Raw genomic sequence first — 25712 nt, forward strand, 5'->3', positions numbered from 1 at the left:
AATCTATAAATTTAAAGAATTCCTGACCATTGACAGAGGAGAAATTGCTTAGATGGCTAGGTGACTGGGTGGTGATGTGGTGGTTAGCATTCTATAGGAAAAAAAAAAAAGAATTGAGGGCTATAGAGAGTTATTGACTCACAAAGACTTGCTGGAAATGGTAAGGAGGGTGAGCCTCCAAGGCCTGCAAGGGACAGCCTGCAAGCTGGAATCTTCATAAAATTGCTGGACTGGTCCAAGTTGCAAAACACTTGAGGAGGTTAATTTCTGAATATTGTACCCTTTTGGAATTATTTTCTGTACATATCTATCTGTAAGAATACATACATAAAACTGTACTGTATTTACATGGGGAATTCAAAAGACTTTGCAAGGGTGACTTCAACTGTGGATGATCTTTTTTCATATGCTGACTTTAAGCCCCCTTGTGAACACTGGCTAAGATGGGATGCCTGTAGTAGACACCCAGTGAACCTTTGCCTGCAGTATAAGCACTTGCCCTGGTTGATTACTGGGTGTGGATACAGGTAGGTGCAACCACAGCCTGAAAAATATGATGCTAGTAAGGATGGGGATAAGGCTAAGCTAGATTTCAGCCAGGAAGAATTTGTTCACTGATGGCTTGACTTTGCATAGAAAGAATATGTGTATAAAGATAAAATGTTGATTTTGTGGTTATAAAGTCATATCTATTTATTGTAAAACAAAAAGAATAAATAAGAAAATAGCGACTTTTTGGATAAAACCACCACCCAGAGATAAAACAGTTAACCATTTGATCCATTTCCTTCTTGTTTTTTTTCTATTCATATATATATATGCTTATACATTTTATTTTATAAGTTAAGATATAAATATTAATAAGTATTTTGTGCTTCTTATATAACATCTTATAAAAATGGTATCGAAAATATTTCTGAAATTTGCTGTACCGTATCTATTTTATGTTGTCAGAAATGCTGTTTCTCAATAGGTCAGAAGCCTCTTTGGCAGAACCATCTGTTTCATATATTGGTAGATTTGGTCATGAACCTTACCAGGTCTGTCTTGCAAGCTCTGGTTAGGGCAAAGTAGAATTCACTGACCTAACCTGTGCTCTCAGCCCAAATTCCTCCACCAAAGACCCGTGACCTGGTCTCACCTGTCAACTGTTCGCTATTACCCTTGCTCTTCATCTACTGAGTCTGCAGATCAGATGTTTTTAAAAATTTCTTAGATGTTTAGAGGAAGACTTCATTTTTTTTTTTAAATCAAAATCATCAGCCATGGCAGTGTTTTAAAGATCAATTCCATGTTGAAGGCATTTTGGCAAGTTTTTCTCCCTTGAAAATTCACTTCTTTTACCATTCCATAAGTGAAGTAGCAAAGAATGACTTGTGAAGTATACAGTCAACACATTCCTTAAGAGAAGTCAACTGTGTAATAGTAGTAGCAGCAAATAGCCTATTAAAGTAGAAACTACTACTCTTTCCCATTTTGTTTTTTATTTTTTTATTTTATTTTTATTTTATTTTTTTTTGAGACAAAGTCTCACTCTGTTGCCCTGGCTAGAGTGAGCACCGTGGCGTTAGCCTAGCTCACAGCAACCTCAAACTCCTGGGCTCAAGCGATCCTCCTGCCTCAGCCTCCCAAGTAGCTGGGACTACAGGCATGCGCCACCATGCCCGGCTAATTTTTTCTATGTATTTTTAGTTGTCCAGATAATTTCTTTCTATTTTTTTTTAGTAGGGACAGGGGTCTCACTCTTGCTCAGGCTGGTCTCGAACTCCTGAGCTCAAACAATCCGCCCGCCTCAGCCTCCCAGAGTGCTAGGATTACAGGCGTGAGCCACCGTGCCCGGCCTACTCTTTCCCATTTAATGTGTCTAAATTTTGTCTCCACTGATACTCTTTCCCAGGTTATATCTCTCCAGCTTTCTAATCTCTCATGAGGAATCTTGAATCTTTATATTTTAATTTAATTTTTAGAGTGAATTACTTTTGTTAATATACACATCAAGTTATTGAAACAGTGACTTCATGAAGTTTTCCTATTAAAGATGGCACTTATAAGTACAAAGATGCAGACATGTCTCCAGTCTTTAAATGTTTACTTGAAAAGATTCTTCAATAGCAGTTTGATATTGGGTTTCTTCATCTGGCTGAAGATTCACAAATTCTCCATAATCAAAATGATTAATTTAGATGACTAACACAATTTATAGTAATCTAGCTAGGATCTCTTCAAGGAAGAGACATACAAATAGGACCTGTCACAGGAACTCCCTGAAATAGGTGATTACTGTTACAGTGATTCAGTAAATACTGTCTGATAAAATCTGATTCTTGACATAGGGAACACTTAAAAGTGCGATGCCAGGCCAAGCGCGGTGGCTCACGCCTGTGATCCTAGCACTCTGGGAGGCTGAGGTGGGCGGATTGTTTGAGCTCAGGAGTTCGAAACCAGCCTGAGCAAGAGTGAGACCCCCATCTCTAATAAAAATAGAAAGAAATTAATCGGACAACTAAAAATATATATAGAAAAAATTAGCCGGGCATGGTGGCACATGCCTGTAGTCCCAGCTATTCGGGAAGCTGAGGCAGAAGGATTGCTCGAATCCAGGAGTTTGAGGTTGCTGTGAGCTAGGCTGACGCCATGGCACTCTAGCCCAGGCAACAGAGTGAGACTCTGTCTCAAAAAAAAAAAAAAAAAAAAGATGCGATGTCCAGAAGAACTCGTATTCTCTTGGTAAGTTTCTATGTCATCGGATGTGAATGTTTCGCTCCTATTACTGTTCCCTATTGAATCTTGAGAGATCTGAAAGTTTGGAATGATAGAAGAAACACCATATTCATCCTGATAATTCCTTTTTTTTCTGTTAAGACAGGCTTTTGTTCTGTCACCTGGGCTAGAGTGCAGTGACATTATCATAATCATAGCTCACTGCAACCTCAAACACCTGGGTTCCAGTGATCCTCCTGCCTCAGCCTCCCAGGTAGCTTGGACTGCAAGACTCATGCTACCACACCCAGCTAATTTTTCTATTTTTTGTAGAGACGGCATCTTGCTCTTGCTCAGGCTGGTCTTGAACTCCTAGTCTCAAGTGATCCTCTCATCTCAGCCTACCAAAGTGCTAGAATTACAGGCATGACCCACTGCACTTGGCCTCATGCTGATACTTCTTATAAGATTTGTAATGATGTCTCATGCGATAGAATTTAATCTGTTTTGCACAGTGTCTGCAGCTACCAGAAACCTTTCTCATGGTAACTTCAAGGTCTAAGGTGCATTCAGGACATGCTCTTTCTCTTCTAGTTACATTTCCATGATACAAGGGACAATGTACTCCACTTTCTCTCATTGCAGTCAGGAAACATTTTCTACAGAAAATGTGCTGATAGGCCATAGTCTGCATGGGTATCTTGAGCACCTCCTGACAGACAGGGCAGTAGAAATCATCTTCAGTGCACGACGTGGCTGTGGAGAACTCCACAGCTGTGGTGGGGGTGGCAGAACAAGGTGATGGCAATGGCAGCCACCAAAGTGAGGGTGGCAGCCTGGGGCCTGACTCCCTGCGCCAGAATCTTGAATCTTAGGGTGGAACATTTGGTTCTTACTGCTTCCATAAATCTTTCCTTTGGCTTAACATGGAGAATAATTTATGTCTCAGATATCTTAAATTTAGTAACTTTGGTGTCTTACACTTGGTACATCTTTACCTCCCATGACTGCTTCAGATCCAAACTGATACGTTCCAGAACCCCACTTTGTTCCCTTCTTTTTTTTTTCTTTTCTTTTCTTTCCTTTCCTTTTCTTTCCTTTTTTTTCTTTTCTTTCCTTTTTTTTTCTTTTCTTTTTTTTTTTTTTTTTGAGACAGAGTCTCGCTTTGTTGCCCTTGCTAGAGTGCAGTGGCATTCTCAAAGCTTATTGCAACCTCAAACTCCTGGGCTCGAGCTATCCTCCTGCCTCAGCCTCCCGAGTAGCTGGGACTACAGGTGCACACCACAACGTCTGGCTAATTTTTCTATTTTTAGTAGAGACAGGGTCTCACTCTTGCTAAGGCTGGTCTGAAACTCCTGAGTGCAAGCAGTCCTCCTGCCTTGGCCTCCCAGAGTGCTAGGATTAATAGGTGTGAGCCACCACACGCCATCCTGGTTCCCTTGACTATGGGTGGGCCTTTCCGTGTGGGTTATTCTAATTGTCTTTGAGTTCTTTCCTTCCCTACTGTTTTATCCATTCATTGTTTGTAGAATTGGTTTATCCAGTTTTGTCTGAGAGGACTGCCTGTTTCCTGGACTTGGAGCCAATTTCTTACTTAACTTTTGGGTAAAACTGTCTCCCAGCTGCTGCTCCAGAGATGAGCTCTCTGAAACCAGTTTTATTTGTTTAGGAACCAGATAGCACATATTATGGTGGGAGATGTTATACACGTATTGGAAATAAAAGCAAGCACTCCCTAAATGGAACATTGGTTGCCTATATGAGAGCCAATGTACTGATGTGTACTGGGCAGTCCCAGCTACAGGGGCTTCTAAGTGGGACGGAGCCACTATCAGGCTATACAGTGTTCTCATGAGAGACACTGTAAAGTGTGTTTCACATCTATGTATGATTTGTTTGTGTTGTGCTAAGTTATTGAGTGCTTATTATATTGCTAGGTCATATATTATGTGAACCCTCACAGCGCCTAAGGTGTAGATGTCATTACCACAGTTGCACAGATGAGGAGAAACTAAGTAATTTGCTCCAGTTAAGTGGTGCCATTAAATTAGGTCTCTCTGACACCAAAGATCCCCCACCCTATGATATACCTACTGCCTCCTCAGCAGTGCTGATAACAAAAGCTGAAATTTGTGTGGCATCTGCTCTCCAGCCTGGGCTGGTGTCTGAGGAGGAGGTGATGGCAGCACTCTGGGACCTGGTAAGGGAAACCTAGAAAAGAAACTTCATGTGTCTTTTACTCTTTCATTGAGGCTTGAAGAACAATACTCGCCTAGTTTTACCTCTCAGATAGTTTTCAGATCTGGTCTTTCCACTGGCTTTTTAACTGGCCTTCTATTTTCTATCCCCTCCTATTCCATCTTGCACATTTCTTCCAGCAGATTTTTCTTCCAGACCCATGTTTTGAATACTCACAATGAGCTACATACTGAGCTGTGTATCTTCATAGTATAATTTGTTTGTTCACCACGCGATCCTCTTAAGAAACCTTGAAGGATGGGAATACTTCCACTTAGAAGTAAGGAAACTGTGGCCCAGAGAGATTAAGTAACTTGCCCAAGGTCACACAGCAAAATGAGGTAGGACTTGTTTTCAGTTTGAAACTGCATGCACCTGTGCTTAACATTAACATTCAATGCCATAGAGTGATCTTTATAAAAGACAGATCTGATCATGTCATTCTGCTCTTGCTTAGAGGATAAAATCTAGTTTCCTTAGCAGGTATCCAAGGTGCTCTATGATCTTGGCCCTGTTACTTCTCCAGGCTCATTTTCTACTCTTCTCCCATACTTCCTACTTTGTGCTTCATTAATACAAACTTCTTGAATTTCTTTAAACACAGTCTGCCCTTGCTAGTCTCTGAATCATTGTTCATGAAATTCCCTATCTTTGACCTCTTCCCCAGTTTCCCCCAGTCCATACCTCTGCCTTCTTCCCCACTCCCTGGACATTACCTATTGTCCAATTTTTTTCTTTAAAACTCATTTTGGGCCTTACTCTTCATAATGCTTTTTGTCTTTTCTGACCTGACCTGTATATCTTTGTGTCCCTAGTAGATGGTAGTTGTTTAATAAGTCTTTATTGAGCTGAACAGAATTTTTGGAGATGTGATTCTCTAGAAGCATACATTCCACAGAGTGCCAAAGCTTATACAATGGTGAGCTGTTTTGTTAATTTAAACAGCTTGGAGTAGGTAAGGGTCAATTTCTGACCTGAAGGATGTAAACCTATTATTAATAAGAAGACCTGAAGTTTTTCATATTTTGGCATCGGAATGTGTACCAACTACCTTTGTAGAACTATTTTCATCCTCCTTTTTTAAATTGGACCTCTATTGCTATTTAGTGTTCTTTTTTAGATTAATACCCTTGGAGGCTGTATCCTTAAGTAATGGCTTTGGTTTCCTGTGGTGCAAGAACTTCTAGTATTGGTACTCATTCATCCCTTCTATTCTGTTCTTTCTCTGAAGATTCATAGAACAGCTGGATCTAAAACCTCAGAGTCTCTTTATGTCAGGGTACAGAGAATGTGCATTTTAGTAAAAGAACTTCCTGGTTTGTATGCTATGGTTTCCCCCCAGTGAGTTTATAAAAAATCATCAAGGTCAGCAGTTAGAATGTGATAATACCATAGCATTTGCTTTATCATTTTGCTGAGAAAGGTTTATTCCTTTTTTTAAAACTCTTTTTTCTGTGTATAAGCATTTGGTAGTACATTTAGTCAATGTTTCTTTTTCTTTTTTTTTATTTTCTTGAGGCAGGATCTCATTCTGTTGCCCAGGCTGGAGTGCAGTGGTGTGATCATAGTAGTTCACTGCAACCTCATACTCCTGGGCTCAAGTGATCCTCTTGCCTCAGCTTCTGAAATAGCTGAGACCACACCCAGCTAATTTTTCTTTTTTTTGTAGAGATGAGGTCTCGCTATGTTGCCCAGTCTGGTCTTGAACTCCTAGCCTCAAGCGATGCCCCTGCCTCAGCCTCCCAAAGTGCTAGGATTAAAGGTGTGAGCCACTGCGTCCCTGGCCACTTAGTGAGTTTTAACTGATTGTTAAATCTGCAGATAAAAGAAAGTATTGACTATCCCTGACACTGGAAAATGCCCAAGTGTGGGAGGATTAGTTATTAGGTGATAGACTATCAGCTTGTCCTCCACAGATCATGATCTCTTTTATTTCACCGAAGCTCCTCTCAAATAATTACCTAAATATGCTGTAGTTATTTCTAAATCTTCCTTAAAAATCTGCTATTTCCTGTCAAGTTTAGAGGCAGCCCAAAGAGGGACAACTTTTGGAAAGCAAAATTAAATAATTGTTTCAGTTACCTGGGCTTTTCAGGGTTTTAAGTCTGTTGGCTATAGCATCTTTTTTTTTTTTTTGAGGCAGAGTCTGGCTCTGTTGCCCTGGCTAGAGTGCCGTGGCATCATCATAGCTCACAGCAACCTCAAACTCCTGGGCTCAAGCGATCTTCCTGCCTCAGCCTCCCGAGTAGCTGGGACTACAGACATGCGCCACCATGCCAGGCTAATTTTTTCTATATATATATTTTTAGTTGTCCAGATAATTTCTTTCTGTTTTTAGTAGAGACGGGGTCTTGCTCTTGCTCAGGCTGGTCTCGAACTTCTGACCTTGAGTGATCCACCCCCCTCGGCCTCCCAGAGTGCTAGGATTACAGGCGTGAGACACTGCGCCCGGCCTGGCTATAGCATCTTTATCCTGGTGTTAATGGCTTGTACAGGTATAAGCCTTCTGAAGTGTTTGAGGCTGCTGCTAGGGCCTGGAAATCTATAGGCCAGGCACATTTTCTACTCTTTTCCCAAATTGCAATGAAACAGTTAGACACTGACTCACGCCAGAAACCAAGGAATGCTTCACTTTGGGCCACAGAACGCATTAGGTTTGGAGTCCTATATTAGACTTAACTGAAGATATGAGGTTTGTTATCTAGGATATCTAACAGTATGTAAACATAGAGTAAGGAGTTAGGAATGGAGGGGCTGTTGGAGTCTGCCCTTTAGCCTTCCAAAGAAGGCTAATTAGAATTATTATGATTCAGCAAACCATAGACATTGGCTTCTTGGCTAAACTAGATATAGCCTGTTGAAGAAACTGGCTCAAATGTAATATAATAGAGGAAAAAAAGAATTAAGAGAGAACAGTCACAGCTTTGCAGGAGCATGTGGTTCATGTTATTTATATGTTTACTTTTTATTTATTTCTTCTTTTTTTCTTTTGATGATTCAGGATATTTGTATGTTTATAATAGGATGCTGTTAAGAAACAGCTTTTCATTTGAAGAACATGTGTTTGAGTCCTTTCTACAAGTTCAAATGAGGGGAGCCTACTTCTTGTCATTTTGTTGATGACAGTGGAGAATATGTGACTCCTAAAGTCAATGTTTAGAGCTGAAATTAGAACAAAGAGGCCTTTTCATTCCTGTATACTGTTCAGTCTAATTCCTAGTCCTCAGAGGCTTTGGGAAGCCTGCATGAATTGCCAGAATTGATCATCAGGAACATACCATAGCCACTGTAAATAGTATTTTTAAAAATTATACTAAGGGGGTATTGATTGTATATAGAAATAAAATTTATTTTTCTGTGTTGATCTTTCATCCAACCACCTTGCTGAGCTCACCTGTATTTCTAATATTTTGCCTATAGAGTTTCCACGTTGAAATAATAGAAATATTATTAGAAATATTCCTTGGCTTTGGGTAGTTTTCCTTGTTTCAGTCCTTATGCTTTTTTTTTTCATCTTGTTGGTTAGAATCTCTAATTTTATATTGATAGAAACACTGTTATCATGCAACCTTGTCTTGTTCCTGAATTTAAAGGAACAGTGTTTCTTACTAGAAGTATGGTGGTTTTTTCTGGTAGACTCCCTTTATCCAGTGAAAGTTGTTTTCTTCTAGTTTACTAAGAGTTTGTTTGATACTGTAATCACGAATGGGTTTTGCATTTTATCAAAGCCTTTTCTGCATTTTTTGAGATAGTTATGTAGTTTATCTTCTTTAATCTAGTAGTTCTATTATCAGAAGATTTTAGGAGTCTGAACCTATTGGGTCTTGCTTCTATATGATTAGTGTCCCTCATGTATTTGTACTTTTGGATTGTGAGCTCACTGTCAGCAAGGCTTTATCTGTGGGAATCTTATGTGGCCTGGGGTTGAGTATGTACCAGAGATGTACCTCTACATCCTCTACATGCCTGGAAGGTATTAATACATTAATACATACCTTCTAGGCAACCAAGGTGTACTTGCCTGGAATCACTTTGATTTTGGTTAATTTCTTGGATCATGTAGGTAAGTATATATTTAAACCTCAAACTGGTTTGAGGGCAGATAGTTACAGACTCCCATTTTTTCCCCCCTACTACTTAGGTTGACACAAGCTTTTATGTTGTCTTCTGTGTTGGTTGGCAGATGTTTTCTAGTCTACTCTTTTATGAGAGTATAGCTCTTCAAGGTCTTGGCTTTGTGTAGAGGTCACAGTCTCTCCTTTTTAGCTTCTTTGAACCCAAGGCATTGTCTCTTATCTTTTATTTTTTTCCCCCAAGGTTGACACCTTCCTCTTCCCCCAGAACTGCTGCAGTGTCAGCTCTTAAGACTATTGTTCTGTGTTTGCTTTTCATTCTTGGTCCTTGGGGATTTGTATTACCTTTTTGTGAGCACAGCTGTGCATTTGAAATGTTGCTTATTATAATTTTATCCACATTTCTAGACGTTTTGCAGGGTCTCTTGTCTGCCAAGGTGCCAAGTAGGAAGTTCTTGTCCAACTTGTTAGATGTACCTTTTTCATCGTGTTGCTATCATGTTGATTTCACCAGTTATTCAAGTACTGCCTTTATGTTTTTTTTTTTTAATTTTGCAAAAGATTTTTTTTTGCAGATAATAATTTTACAGGCTTTTGCTGTAAAAAACTGAATCTGTAGGGAAGCCATAAAATAATATACTTAATCTTGGTTTGTGGTATTCTGAAATTTGAAATGGGATGCATTTCATAGTTATTGGTCAAGATAACAGTAGTGCTAAAGGAATTTGTAAAACTGCATGGGTCCTTTTCATCCTTTTATGTGAGTGATGTTCTTTAGAAGCCTATCAAGCCCAAAATATCTAATTATTCTTATAATTTTTATATTTTACTTATTGTAAAGAGTAAATAGTCCAGTTGGTATAATACTAATATCAAGTCAAAAATCTAAGTAGAGGCCTGCCCAGTATGTTATATCTAAGCTAGTACAAAAATAATTTAGTGATACGAACTTCATTAAGAGTGGGAATATCTTAAAAATGGGGACATTTGAATGTGAAGGTGCTCTCCTGCCAGAATTGTTTTTGAAGCCCATGTTTTTATCTTTAGTTAATGAGAGAAGTGATCAGGTTCTGGAAATGGCTGTGCTGTAGGGTATTCAGTAGTTTATCACTTAGTATGGCTGAGTGGTAGCCTCCAGCCCTGAGTTTATAGTGTTCTGCAGCTGTCACCATTCACTTAGCTGGGCCTTTGGTCGAGCTTCACTGTTATGTAACAGTGAGCGGCACTCCTCATTTTTGCATGCTAGGGTGGGCAGGAGGAGGATTAGCTCCTCATCCTGTCCTTTTTCTATCACTTACTCACCTTCGCCGTTTTGGACAGACATTTTTATTTTGGCTGCAGTGCTAGGGAAATGTCCACTTGAGACTAGGTCACAAGTATATTTAATAACTACTTGTTGACTGAATGACCAGAAGATTGGGACTTCATTAACTCTCATGCTCAAATGCAGGCCTAAAGTTTTTGTCCTTGAGATTTGACAGTTGTCTCTTGGTGTTTTACTTTTTTTTTCTTTTTAGAAACGGGGTCTTGCTCTTGCTCAGGCTGGTCTCAGACTCCTAAGCTCAAAGATGCCTTGGCCTCCCAAAGTGCTGGGATTACAGGCGTGAGCCACTGACTGTACCCGGCCTCGGTGTTTTACTTTTATTCTTCACTTTTAGTCAACTAGATTGTCGTAGACAGTGGTTGCTGACTGTTAAAAGTTGGCATAGTGAGTGCTGATGAGGCAGAGGGTTGGGGTTTAATTCCAGGGTACAGCCTCATGGTTAGAGAGAAACCATGTAGCCCTAGATGGCACTCTCAACTGTACTAGAATGAATGAGTATCCTTGGGCAGCAGGGACCAGGTAACAGAGTATGGGTATGTTCAGGGCAGATGGTTAGTATAATTAGGGAAGAAAAGGCATTGTAAATTTCCCAGTGGGATGACAGTAGTGCTGTCTTTCATTTTTGTATTAGGGATATCATTTTATATTATGATTAAATTTGATGTGGTATTTATTCAAATTGTCAACCTTATGTAATGAGATTCAGAGAATATGATTAAGTATGGAGTTTATTTGGGCACAGAGCCTGAATATGGCCACCCAGAAACACCAACTCAAAATGAATGGGGTTAAGGTTTCACTGTGTTGTCCGGGCTGCAGTGCAGTGGCTTGATCATAGCTCACTGCAACTTTGAATTTCTGGGCTCAAGTGATCCTCTTGCCTCAGCCTCCTGAGTAGCTAGGACTACAGGTGAGTGCCACCGTGCCCAGCTAATTTTTAAATTTTTGTAGAGACGGAATCTCGCTATGTTGCCCAGGCTGGTCTTGAACTCCTGGCTTCAAATGATCCTCCCATCTCGGCCTCCCAAAGTGTTAGGATTATAGGCGTGAGCCACCGAATCTGACCTTTTTCTCCTAATTCCCATAATTAGTTTTTATTAGCCATTCAAATATGGAAAACAGGACATCTGAAACAGATTTGGTTCATGTGGGATTCTTGTTTCCTTTTGTGAATTGAGGGGGTAAAACCCACTATATAGTTCCCTTCACAAACCCCTGTACCATTTAATTACTAAGTTAACTGGAAATGTGACATTTCCAGTAGTTTAAAGGCATAGTTTGCCAGTTGTGTTCAAGTAAATCCCACAATTTATTTGTATACATAGGAAGTCAAAAAATGGATCTTCAAATTTTCTGTTGCACTGTGTAGATACAAACTTTTGACCATGATTTGCCACTTAAACCCATGTGGCACTGGATTTCCAACACTGACAACCACTTCTACAAACACCAACTGGTGGTGTTTTCCAACACCAAAGACCAATTCTCTCATTCTCTGGACACCAACTGGATGTTTAACAATTCAATCCAATTCTGACACTACCTGGAGTTAGAGCAGATTCTACAGGTTAAGGGCTCAGTCTCACAACACTGCCCCCACTTCAGATGCCAGTCTCAAGTCCCAGGCCACCTATAACTTCTGACCAGCCAGCTATAAATAGCGCATTCTCATGACCCCCTTCTCAGGTTTGATAATTTGCTAGAACGGCTCACAGAACTCAAGAACACACTTTACTTAGGTTTACCTCTTTATTATAAAGGAAACAACTCAGAAACAGCCAAATGGAAGAGATGTGTAGGGCAAGGTATCGAGGGAGAAGAACACAGACCTTGGTGTGCAGTCCTCCCAGCACTTTGATGTGTTCACCAACCTGGAAGCTTTCTGAATCTCATTGTTCAAGAATGTTTATAGAGCTCAATCTCCAGCCCCCTAGCTTCACTTCTCAGAGTTCAGTGGATGGGGCTGAAAGTTATACCCTCTAGTCACTTGGCCTTTCTGGTGACCAGTTCCCATCCTGAGGCTCTCTAGGGGCCCCACCCTAAATTACTTCATTAGCATAAACTCTGTTGTGATCTGAGTGGGCTCACTATGAATAACAAAAGTTACTCCTATCACTCAGGAAATTCCAAGGGTTTTAGGAATTCTGTGCCAGGAACCAGGGACAAGGACCGAATATATTTTGTATTATACCACTGGGACCATAAAGGATCTGCAGCTTACTAACATTACCATTCGTTTTAGAACTATGAGAAGCAGAGCCAGAGGAGTTTACTTAAGTCTTTGAGAAACTAAATGCACGGAGTGCTCGTTACTGGAAAAATCAAAGTGAAAAACTTGAATAACCATGTAAATGCAATAATAGTATTTGTATTATTTTCTGTAGAAAATTTTGAAAATATAGGAGTACATATCACAAAATAGTTGTCATTCATTAAAATTTTTATTTGTAGTAGATAAACTAGGAAAAACTGAGGAAAAACTGCGGTATACAAACAACCTGTATACCAGGTAGGTGTAGCTATTTTAAAAGAATTCATAATTGAAAATCCAAAATGATCAGCATTGACTCAGAAAATCTATCAGTGGTTATTATTCGTATTATGAAAGGATTCATATAGGGTCTCTGCCATAGTCTTATTTAAGAGAGCTTTGATTTGTTGAAGTGCTACTTGCACAGAGCTTTTCAGGATCACATCTGTTGGGGGTAGTTTGAGTAGATACAGTCTTCTTTTTTTTTTTGAGACAGAGTCTCAGTCTGTTGCCCGGGCTAGAGTGGCGTGCTGTCAGCCTCACTCACAGCAACCTCAAACTCCTGGGCTCAAGCAATCCTCCTGCCTCAGCCTCCCAGGTAGCTGGGACTACAGGCATGTGCCACCATGCCCGGCTAATTTTATATATATATATTTTTTAAGTTGTCCAGCTGATTTCTTTCTATTTTTTTTTAGTAGAGATGGGATCTCGCTCTTGCTCAGGCTGGTCTCAAACTCCTGACCTTGAGCGATCCTCCCACCTTGGCCTCCCAGAGTGCTAGGATTGCAGGCGTGAGCCACTGCGCTCAGCCGATACAGTCTTTTTCACGGTTCATGCTGAATGTTTGAGGGGCTATGAAGGGAGAAACACCTTCTCTGTGCATGGCTTGTATTGTTCTGGGCTTGAAAGCACCTAGACTGAGCTCCGGAGCTCTGTGATAGAACTCTCCGAAGGAGGAGCCTCAGAGGGCTAGTGCTTTGGAAGAGACTGGTGACGGGGAGTGGAGGTAGTGCAGATCAGGGAGTTGGAAGGATGAGACATTGAGCACGATTTGGCTTCTCTCCAAGCCTGTTCAGTCTCATCATCTAGCAGATACACCTGATTTGCTTTTAGGCTGATCTGAACTCAGGGCTGGCTTAGGCTCAAGGAAGCCTGAGGAAAGGGGCCCTCTGTGTCCCTCCCATGTGGGCCTTTATGTCTGTAATCTCCATGGGAAGAAGTTAGAACTGTGTGGAAAGAGATACAGTGCTCACAAGTTGGATGGTAACATATTTAGCTAGAATTGCTTTCATTCTTGTGTCATCCTCTGTATTCAGAGATCTTTTTTTTTTTCTTTTTGCCCTTTTTACCACCTTCATATTACACTGGTCTGATGTTTTAATGTGTGTGTGTGTGTGTGTGTGTGTGTGTGTGTGTGTGTGAGAGTGACTATTTCAGGGCTCAGGATTCTAGAGGGTAGAGCAGTATCTGTGTTACCCAGACTTCTCATTGCCCCAACTGTTACCCCTGCTTTAGCTCATCTCTTTCTTCCCAACCCAATTGTTCTCCCAGCCACCCTGCCTTTTTTCCCCCTGCTGGCCATGATTCCATGGAGAATGAAATGAGTCTTTTATTTGCTCTCCTCACAGTGGCCTTCCAGAACTTTACTCCTATTTACTCAAAACACCTGGGACTGACCCTGCAGGTATATGCCGCTCAGTGACCCCTTAGATGAAGGGTCTAAGCTTTTGCAGGGGAACACAGGGACCTCAGCCCTTGGCTATTTAATTTAATTAATTAATTTATTTTTAATTTTAAAATTTATTGCATTAGTTCACTTATTTTTATTTTTAATTTAATTTAATTTAATTTTGTTTTGAGACAGGATCTCTCGCTGTCTCCCAGGCTGGAGTGCAGTGGCCCCATCATAGTTCACTGTAACCTTGAATTCCTGGGCTCAAGCAATCCTCCCATCTCAGCCCCCTGAGTAGCTGGGACTACAGGCACACACCACTGTGCCCAGCTAATTATTTTTTTTGTAGAGACAGGATCTCACTGTTTTGCGCAGGCTAGTCTCAAACTCCAGGCCTCAAGCGATCATCCTGCTTTAGCCTCCCAAAGAGGTGGGATTACAGGCATGAGACACTGCCTGGCCACCTCGGCCATTATAAACCAATGCAGATAGAAGAGATTCAGTGATGAAAGTAAAAATTCAACTTTGAAAATATACCATTAACTTCACTCATTGAGAAAGTTTGCCTTTGGTGGCTAATTACATTTATAAAATAAACCGTGTGTATCATTTATACATCAGATTAATCTTATGGCTTTTTTATTTGAATACAATATGAAATAGTTCAGATGTTTTATGTTGTTCATGTAATTTAGTCCTCTGATTATTACATTTTAAAAATGCCAGTTTTTCTTTCTTAGTGTACCTGAAAATTTGAGGAAGGAGACCATAGATCTTAGAGTCTTGTAGTCTTAGAATAGCAGTTCTCAAATTTTGGGGTCTTATGACCATTTTATACTTTTAAAAGTTATTGAGAACCCCAAGAAGCTTTTGTTTATGTGGGTTATATCTAATAATGTTTGCTCTATTAGAAATTAAAACAGAATTTAAAAAATGTTAATTAAAAATAATAAATTTGTGTTAACATAAATAACATTTTTAATGAAAAATAACTATTTTCTAAAACAAAAAAATTAGAAGAGTAGAATTGTTTTACACATTTGAAAATGGCAAAATAAAGACAGCTGGATTCTCAGATGTATATCTAGTCTGTTGTGACTTATTGTTGTTGACTTATTACATTGTTGAAGTACATATAGAAAAACCAACCTCACACAGAAATGTAGCTGGAAAAAGGGAGGAATGTGTTTTAATAGTCTTTTCAGATAATTGTGTATATTCTTTGATACTGTGCCAAAACTGTGACAAGTGATAGTTTCTTAAAGGTTAATGGTAATATGGAATTTGAAACTGTTATCAAGAAACTTTTTGTACTCTGTTACATAAAAATCCATTGGTCTGTCTTGCACTTTGAATTGCTCTTTAAACCATATATGGTTTTGACTTTGTGACTCTGTTGAAAGGATCTCAAGGATCCCCAGGTCCCTGGACCACCCTTTGAGAACTGCTGTCTTAGAATCTGGAAGAGATCTTGAAGGTTAACTCAGGTCCGTCTCTCTCCTGGGCTGGAATAAGAGGAATGCTTGAAGCTGAGGGAGAACTGACTTGCCCAAAGTCATGCAGTTAATTACCTGTAGAGCTGTGGCTGGAATTTAGATTTCTTAACTGATTCTGTAAACATGTCTCCAGTGCCTCTGCTGTGCTTAGTGCTGATTCCCTGGGCCAGGCTCCATGGCCTTTTGGAGATAGTTATCTCCTGTGGCCGTGCTCCTTGGAGTCTTGAATGTGTTTGTTTACTTTTCCTTTCTTATTTTGTCTTAAGGTCCAAATCACCAAAAGTCTCATATTTCCAAGTAAAATATGTTGAACCATGTCACTTTAGCTCTGTGGCTGCTTTGAGTCTATCTAAATGTGTTTTTAAGTAACTGGTGTACTCAGAAGGCATCTGGACTACATGGAGATTTGAAGTACATGTTGGGTGTGATTCGAGCAGTGCGTTGTCTTGCACAGGAAAAGTGTTTTGAAATAACTTTCTAACAGTCCACAGAGGATCTCTTAGCAGCCTGGAAGAATCCTGTGGGTACTCAGTGAGTACTGTATGTGGACTGTACTCTTTTTTTTTTATCTTTTAATTACATACTATAAATACTTTGACTAATAGGTTTCTTTGGAGGGATATTGCCCAAAGCTTTGGATTGAATGTTTTCCTGCATTTAAAAGACTTTCCCCCCTTGTAAATTAGCTTAAATCCAGGGTTTTGTTTATATTCTTCATGAGAAAAAAAAGTTGCACTTGCCATGGAATTGCCTTGAGACCATTTGAGGAAATTGAGTACTACTTAAAATCACCAAAATTAATGAAGGCATGGTGGTTTGGGAAGGATTCTTTTATTTAAAAGGTAGGATCATGATGCTGCCAAAATCTATAAGGACATCTTTGAAATTCCTTGGGCAGCCCCACAGTGAGGAGGCAGTGTATGTTCACCTGCAGTCCTATGATTTCAGTGTGAACTCTTTAAGCATGGTCTGCTTTATGAACAAAGCCTTTGCTTGTGTGTGTGTGTTTCTTCCTGTGTATTATACCTCCACTCCCAACCCCTAGATATCTCTAAGGGCTGTGCCCAAATGATTAATTCCGCTGTTTCTTGGCCAGGCACCACTATATAGACAGGTGTTGTTGTCTTTGAACTTAGCAGGGCCGAACAACCTTTTCTTTTACTCTCAAGATTGCTATGAGGGGCTGGACTGGGATTAGCTGTGGGTTTCTTCATAATTATAGCCTTCTTTTAGCAACCTCAATATATTAAACTATAGACTTATTAACTTGCTTAGATGCTGAATATTTGCTTTTCAGAGGGTTCTCTTTAGAGTTCCTTTAAATAGCTAGCTCTCCAGTTCCATTAAAATAGAATTTGGTTCCCAGAATTTGCTTTGTAGGAACACAAGTCCTCATTAAGGTGCTGCACAATCATAATCACTCTCCTAGTTTCGCTGTGTATTGGAGACAGAGCACCTCTTCACTGGAGAGTAAAGCAATATTTTACATGGAATGAGGAACAAATAAGGGAGATGCATTTTTTTCCTTATCACCTTTCCCCCTCATGTCTGTCTAACAATTCTAATAAGAGCTAAGTTCTTTTTTTTTTTTTTTTTGAGACAGAGTCTCACTCTGTTGCCCTGGCTAGAGTGAGTGCCGTGGCGTCAGCCTAGCTCACAGCAACCTCAAACTCCTGGGCTCAAGTGATCCTACTGCCTCAGCCTCCCGAGTAGCTGGGACTACAGGCATGCGCCACCATGCCCGGCTAATTTTTTCTATATATTTTTAGTTGGCCGATTAATTTCTTTCTAATTTTAGTAGAGACGGGGTCTCGCTCTTGCTCAGGCTGGTCTCGAACTCCTGAGCTCAAACAATCTGCCCGCCTCGGCCTCCCAGAGTGCTAGGATTACAGGCGTGAGCCACCGCGCCCGGCCAAGAGCTAAGTTCTTGAATCAGTGCTGCCTTCCCTGTGTTCTGAAAGCCTATGTCTGCATGGAGGTATCTGTATGTGTGAATAAAACCCCTTAGAAACAGAAGGTAATTGTGCTGCTGCCCCCTAAGACCAGCTTTTCCTCAGCCATTTTCTCTTTGTTGCCTTTTTGAAGGAGATCAGTAACAGCAAAACCTACCCTTTAAGTAGTTACTATTATTCTAAAGAGCTGAGAAGAGAGCTGTGTCACCTTTGTAAAGAAATTTAGTGGCTGGTAGCAGGAAGGGAAAGAGAAAAACTAAATTTGATGGGACTTAGGCTTAGGAACTCCACCACTTTCCAGTCTCTTCTCCGTTGTGGATATCTGATGGCCTGGGTACTACTTTAAAGTATCCTCTGTTTTTAAAACATTCTGAGCAGGGGGCTGGATAAATATCTCTCATATTCTAATAGTATGTATGGTTATTGGATGTTTAATTGATGTTGGCTTCTTTTAGGAGCTTGGAGCTGAGGTTGTTTTGAAGATGTTTGTTAACTTGGAGTGTATAGAAGCCTTTTCCTTGTTACTGTTTACCTCTAAGTGATTGTCATTCTACTCCCACACAGTTTCTTCTCTAGAATGACAGGCATTCAGATTACCTAAAGATACCTGCTAATTAAAAATTGTTGTCTAAAAGCCACTCCATAATCAGCTAAGCATACTGCAAAGAAAACACTCTTAATCTCAAGCAGTCCAAGATGAAACAGGGGTTATGCTGATTATGAACATTGACTTCCACAGAGTAGTTACTGATGAATTATTATATATTAATACTAATGTTCAAAAATTAATTATACTACAAAGTTGAGAAGTAAATTTCACTTTCAAAGTTGTTGATATCTAATGGATTTACTTCTTCCTTTCTAAAACCTACTAAATGAACCAGAGACAAAGGATAGTTATTCCTACAGAGATTTGGAATCTGCCTGGTCATTAAGTGAATAGTAGCTTAGCATTAGTTATATTAATTTGTATTTGTGGATCACCTTTCTTCCCTGTCCCTTAACTTCTTTTGTAGTTGTTTCTGGAAGTGAGCTATTAATGAAAAAATTTAAATTTTTATTACTAAATCATTTCACAGCTATTCTTTACTCAGTTGTCTTGAGAGGCTAGGTACGTGAACCATTTAGACACACTCTTTTTTTTTTTGAGACAAGATGTCACTCTGTTGCCCTGGCTAAAATGCAGTGGCATAATTGTAACTCACTGCAACCTCAAACTCCTGGGCTCAAGTGATCCTCCTGCCTTAGCCTCCTGCGTAGGTGCCACAGGAACGTGCCACGACATACGGTTAGTTTGCCTTGCTTAGAAAAGACCCAGGGAATTCATTTTCAGCATTTTTTTCTTTGAAAGATTTGTGCTTCTAAGTGAAATCCTTGGTGATTCTGATGTCCCTTGTCTTCCTCCTAGGACCCCTGCAGTGGACCATGAGTCGGTAATGCCCACTGAGAACCTCTGGGAGCCATGTCAGACGAATCTGCCTCAGGGAGCGATCCAGACCTGGACCCGGACGTGGAGCTGGAGGATGCGGAAGAGGAGGAGGAGGAGGAGGAGGTGGCAGTGGAGGAGCACGACAGGGATGACGAGGAAGACATACTGGATGGTGAGTGGCTCTAGCGAGTGACAGAGGTTGCCTTATTTTTCCTTCTAATGGAATTTCTGCTGCGAGAGCATGGCGTTTCCAGTTGGATTTCTTAGGTCATCCATAGCAAGAAGACAGACTGAGAACTCAACAACAGTGAATTCATATGCTCATTCCTAGGAAATGGATTGTTGTTCTTCCATGTAAGCCTTGTTTTAGTGCTGGAAGAACCCTTAGCCTGACTTTGACAGATGTGTGGACTGAGGTCCAGAGATTTGAGAAGGGAGCGTACTTGCCCAGTCAGTGGCAGAGTCCCTGGGTAAGACTTTGCAATCTGGGGCCATGGACCCTTCAGGTGGTTGTGGGGGATAACTGTAAGTGGTCTGTGAATTTTCTGAAATTATACTCAAAATTCTGCCTATGTATACATGAGAGGTTTCCTGGTCAGAAATTCTCAGACAGGTTTATAACTTTAGAAAGTTTACTGCATCTTCAGCAGTGCTGCTCAGCCTCTCAGCCACTTCCAGTGACTATAAACTGCTGCTACTGGGAGGTGGACCCCCTTTAGACACCTCCCATTTGATGTGCTCAGCTCACCTTTTCCTTTGCTCCCAGCTTCTTGAAGTGGCATTGGACTTTTTATTTTAATCTTCAGTCTAATGTTTGGCCAGATGACCACAGGGCTTCTCAGTTAATTACAGCCTTTTATTTTTATAGGATTTAAGTTGTTCGTAAGCTTCCTACTAACTAAAGAATAGAGTTTTTATCTGTTCATAACACACCACCCTAGTGGAACTGAACATTGCATTAGATCATCATTACTAGGATCTGAAAGAGCCTAGGAAAATGCACTCCTGCCATTCTCCAGATTCCAGGAGGATGAGCATTGATCCTCTTTCTTCACAGGTGTTACTCTCTTTAGTTCTCATTCATGCTAAGAGCTGTTATATGGCTTAGGAATCAATTTTCCTTCCTATATACTGCCCAGAAATCTCTGCTCCATTTCTACCTTAACTCTGGCAGGGAAATGACCATTTACTTTTTTTTCCACCTGACACAGCACTTGCTGTCCACTGCTAGCTTACTCAGTTGGAGTTTCCCCCAAGCTGGTTCTATAGTTCATTTCTGTAAGTAGAAATAATGGGAGACAGTGACGATGTGAAGATGCACCATCAGACTGTCTTGCTTGGCTCTCATTGTTCCTGAGATGGTGATAGAGTCCCTAGGTGTCTATATCACTTTTTGCTTTTCATCATTTGGGTTCTCAGAATTATATTTTCAGATACCCCTAGAAGTCCTGTCAGGTTTAGATTGGATTTTAGATGTGTCTGGTGAGTATAATAGATATGTACATACTGTGTTCCTTTTTTCTGAGACAGAGTCTTGCTCTGTCACCCAGGCTAGAGTGCTGTGGTGTCAGCCTAACCTCAAACTCCTAGGCCCAAGCGATCCTCCTGCCTCAGCCTCCCGAGCAGGTGGGACTCCAGGCATGCACCACCACGCCTGGCTAATTTTTTTTATTTTTAGTTGCCTGGCTAATTTCTTTCTATTTTTAGTAGAGATGCGGTCTCGAACTCCTGACCTCAAGTGATCCTCCTGCCTCAGCCTCCCAGAGTGCTAGGATTACAGGCGTGAACCACTGCACCTGACCAAATTTTTCTATTTTTTGTAGCAACGAGGTCTAGCTATGTTGCTCAGGCTTGTCTTTGATTGATGGCCTCAAGAGATTCTCCAACCTCTGCCTCCCAAAGTGCTAGGATTATAGGCATGAACCACTTCACCCAGCACAATTAGGGTTTCTAAAAAAGAATATTTACTCAATTCTCAGAATGAGTTATTTTTAAAACTTTGAAATGATTTATTGTTATTGCTCATGAAGTTTAGAGTGATGATAAATACTCCATTAGGTACTGTGTCTTTCTCCTTCTCTGCTAGGATACCTAACTTCTTGGAATTTGACTCAAGGACCATTTTTATATTTCACTACTGTGTTAAAGCTGTACACTCCCCACTCTTTACCTAGAAATAAAAGTGATACTTCTGTTACTTGTGGCAACTCTGCCACTATTTTGCCTATTATAGGTTTTCTGTTACTCTCATCTTGAACACTTTATGCAATTTTGCTGAAAAATCTGAGACCTGCCTATTTCTTCAGTCTTGCCCTTTCTGTCTTTGGCTTGTTGTCATCCCTCAGTCCTAATGGGTAGAGAAGGCAGCTATTCTACAATTAGGAATTGCTATGAATGATCTAGTCTTAGCTGGTATAGTGTGATGTGGCCCTTTTGTTTTCTTAGAGCAGTGGTTCTCAACCTAGGATGATTTTGCCTCCCATGGGACAGTTTACAATGTGTGAAGACATTTTTGGTCATCATAACATCTGGGGATGGAGTTGGGATACTACCGACATCTTGTGAGTAGAGACCCGGGATGCTACCAAACATACTAGAATGCATAGGACAGCTGCACCCTACCCCAACAATTATCTGGCCCAAATGTCAATAGTATTGAGATTTGAGAAACCCTTTCAAAAAGAAAACTATTACGTCAGCCCTTTTTATTTGAAGTTTCACTTGTAGTGGATAATAACAGCTTACTTTTACATTGTTTTTTATAGTTCACACAAACTTCTCAACAATCTTATTATCCTTTTCAAAGAACTCTATCTTTTGGCTTCAGTGATCCCCTCTGTTGTGTTTGTTTCCTTTGTAATTTCTGCTTTATCATTTTCTTTCTTCTATTTTTGGGGGGTTTATTTTGCCTTTCTTTCAAACTTCTTTTTTTTTGTTTGTTTTGTTTGAGACAGAGTCTTATTCTGTTGCCTGGGCTAGAGTGCCGTGGCATCATTGTAGCTCACTGAAACCTCAAACTCCTGGGCTCAAGTGATCCTCCTGCCTCAGTCTCCCAAGTAGCTGGGACTACAGGTGCGTGCCACTACAGGAACGTGCCGCCATGCCTGGCTAATTTTTCTTTTTTTTGTAGAGGGGGTCTCCTTCTTGCTCAGACTGATCTTGAACTCCTGACCTCAAACAATCCTCCTGCCTTGGCCTCCCAGAGTGCTAGGATTACAGGTGTGAGCCACCATACCCGGCCATCAAACATCTTAAGAATATGCACAGCTCATTAATTTTCAGATTTGTTTCCTAACATAAGCATTTAAAGCTATAAATTTACCTCTAAGCTTTATCTCCATCCCCTCCTAAGCATTTTGACACGCTTTATCTGACTGAATCGTCTTGATAATCTTGTGTGTTAGGTAAGATAGATACGTTTTAGAGATGAGGAAACAGTTTCAGAAAAGTGAATGGCTTACTCAGTATAATTTAGCAAGAAAGTAACAAAGTTGGGCTTTTGGTCTTTAGGCAATGCTCATTTTTCAAACCTATGATGCTTCTGAGACCACAGATTCTTATAACCCCCTTGCCTGTGGTGTGTTTGCTTTCTTTCCTAGTTTGTGCTTTGAGAGAAATTGATTGCTGATACTGTTGAGCAGAGATGGTAGGATAGTTATAAGTAACTGCATGAATATAGGCAAAATAGAAAGGAAAACATGGAAAACACTAGAGAATCATGAACTGTCTTACTTGCTATAGCACTGAATAGATGAAGAGGATGACCAGAGCGAGACTGGAGAGTTGGCCTGTGGTCGTCAGATCATGGAGGAGTTTAGAATTTGTTTTGTAGCCATCATGGAATTGATGGAAGTTTTTACTGAAGAGCATTCATCAGACCTTTGATTTTAGGTATGTTACTCTAGCAGTGCGTAGAAGAGGTGGCCTGTAGATAGGGAGGACCAATTAGGTCCGTTAGAATTCTATAGGAAAGGGTGATATGGATTTGAAATGTTGGGGTCAGTTGACCTGCACAGGAGGAGTAAATGGTCAGACTTTGTTGCATGGGAATTTATAGGACTTGATGACTTACTACATATGTATTGGAGGTTGAAGAGGGAATGGGTAAAGCCTGGAAGGGTAATGAGACCTTTACAAAGGTGAGAAAAACAAGATAGGGTGTGGATGGGGGAGTTAAAGGTATTTTTGGCTTTGCTGCAGTAAGTTGGGGCATTGTCTCCCCCTTGATGGTGACCTTTGAATGTTGACTAGTGGGATATTATTAATAGTCCACGAACTGGCTATGATAGAGCATGGATGTTTGGCTATTGGAGAACAGCACTGTGACTTTGTTTTCAGAACAACCTGCAAGTGGGGAGAAGATAGTGCTTTTTGTTTATAACATGTTAGGGAAGCCATGGTATGTCGTGAGTCATTTTAGACTTGGTTTTTCATTCCCCTCTTTTTGTTTTCTCCAGATGTCTGTGCTGACTTTTTTTCATTCTTTTGGAATGCTGGGGGAAGTTGGATGTTAGTACCTTTGGGGTCTGTCATGATTATTAGAGGTAGAGGCTCAAAACTTGATACCTCTGGAATTGGCTTTCCTCATGTAATGGTTTTTCTGGCTCAGTATTTTCTTCTAGCTCAGCTTCAGGCCCAGTCTCTTTCCATACATAAAGTACTTTGAAATATTTAGGTGAAGGAACCTCCTGGAATAATCTAGCCTTTACAAAAAGAAAAAAATTTGTTTCCAGTTGCTGCTTAATGTATATTTCAGTGGATGTGAAAGTGTGGCAAAGCTGATGCATGTCACAGGGTCATTCGTTTTCATGGCTTTGTAAAGGGATTTTCCTGTGCCTTGCTGGTTCATTGGCACATTTGTTTTCCTTAATGTCACTCTACTCTTTAAGCCTCCAGTAGACATTTCCTTGATGGTTGATGTCTCTAGCAACTCTAGACCAAGAGAGATTTCCAAAGGTCTTTCAGTCTATACTAATGGCAAAAATCCTAACATGATTTCTCTAAAGTAGTTTTTTGTCCCCTTGCATTGGGAAGACATGGGGGCGGAGCAGGGGAGACTTAGCATTTAATATGTTTATTTAACAAAAACTTCATATATTTCTTATTAACATTCATCTGTATTTATGGATTCAATTCCTGGTTTCACTCCAATATTTTGGTTGTTTTCCAGGTGTATGAGAAATCTTAATTAATATTTGAGATTCCCCCTCCTCCTATCACTTGCATTTCTTTTTAGGCTACTCTTGTTCTTATGTGAGTATTTGCAAGGAAAAGCCAGATACCCCAGTTCTTTTTCCTCCAGTGCTTTTCTTTCGTATTACCTGTGCTGGTTTCTCTGGTCTTTGCCTCGTTCTCTGGCATTAGAACCCAAGGCTTGGAGCCACCGCCACCCTTTTCTTCTGAGAGCACACTGCTCATCCAAGCTCTTCAGCCCACATTGTGAACAGCCTCATTCAGCTAAGACAAGAGTAGGGTTTTTCTGAAGGAATTTTACTAGAAAACAAATCAAAGCCCAAACCAGAAACCACAGACTTAAATAAATTCGTTTTTCTAAGAATAATTATTTGCCAAACGGTTTCATTTCCATACTTAGTTGCTCAGTTTGTGGTGGGGGTACTGGGAATTTATGGAGCTTCTGGAGGAACATGACAAACCTTTTTGGAGTGTCAATTTTATTTAGAAGGTTGGTGAAATGGTGCTGGCGTTGGAGTACTTTAACTGGTAAAGGATTTAAATTTTATTAATAATGAAAATTATGATGTAGAAATCAGAATCACATACATTTTAAAGATAAAATAAAATCTTTCTTCAAATAAATTTTAGAGTAGGGTTTGAATGCTTTGGATGGTGCCCTCAGAGCATTTTCTGAATGGAAGGAAAGGAAGAGAACATTTTCTTTTGGCATTTTTTTAGGACACCTCAGTGGAAAAGGTTTAGAAGCCCTGTTTGAACTTAATCAAGGTCTGGACACAGACTGACTTAATGGGTACATCTTTAGAACATATAAATCTTTTCTTCCTTTTATTCTTATCTGTTTTACATGGCACATCAGGATACTAGGATCCAGGAATTGCAGCTAGTTTTATGGCATACTTAGTCCCTTCTGGACCTGTCTCATATCCATCTTGTTGACAAAAAGCCAGCCTTCTTTCTGGATGTCAGCTTTGGCCTCAGGCTGACCCCCTTCACCTGGGACCACTGGATGAGGAAAGCTGGTCTCCTTTTCAACTGCTCAGCTTCTGACTACTGCAGGGGGTTTGTTTTTTGCTTTTTTTCCTGACCCTCTTCTACTGGTTCTCTTTGCTTGCAATTTGAAGAATCAGGGTTAACTGTTATAGGCAAAGGACCTGGGGTGAAAATAAATTTGCTTGTTTAAAAATCAGGAAAGTAAAGGCCATTGTGACTGGAGTGTAGAGAGTTAGTTGCTGAGCAAAGGGCAGAATAGTCTAGGATGAGACAAGGGGCCTGAGCATGTAGGGCCAGCATTCTTGGTTTGAGATGTATCTGGAATCCTAGTTTATTTGCTTATGTTCTAACAGGTGCTATTTCAGACTCTCACTGTGAGTTCTGGGCATAT

At 40.3% G+C, this 25712-nt stretch overlaps 1 protein-coding gene and 1 pseudogene across 1 annotated transcript in view; one reads left to right on the top strand and one right to left on the bottom strand.

Moving 5' to 3' along the window:
• The window catches only part of RAD54L2 (RAD54-like 2 (S. cerevisiae)), a 99604-nt gene that overhangs the window by 17205 nt on the left and 56687 nt on the right, over nt 1-25712 (top strand). Inside the window, exon 3 of the mRNA XM_012637920.1 lies at nt 19115-19307. Coding sequence (XP_012493374.1) covers nt 19169-19307 — 139 coding nt within the window. The 5' untranslated portion in view covers nt 19115-19168. The remainder of the gene's footprint in view (nt 1-19114; nt 19308-25712) is intronic.
• Nucleotides 2081-3705, bottom strand: LOC105806502 (annotated as a pseudogene).

Source organism: Propithecus coquereli, unplaced genomic scaffold (assembly GCF_000956105.1).
Source record: "Propithecus coquereli isolate 6110/MARCELLA unplaced genomic scaffold, Pcoq_1.0 Scaffold1, whole genome shotgun sequence".
NCBI lineage: Eukaryota > Metazoa > Chordata > Mammalia > Primates > Indriidae > Propithecus > Propithecus coquereli.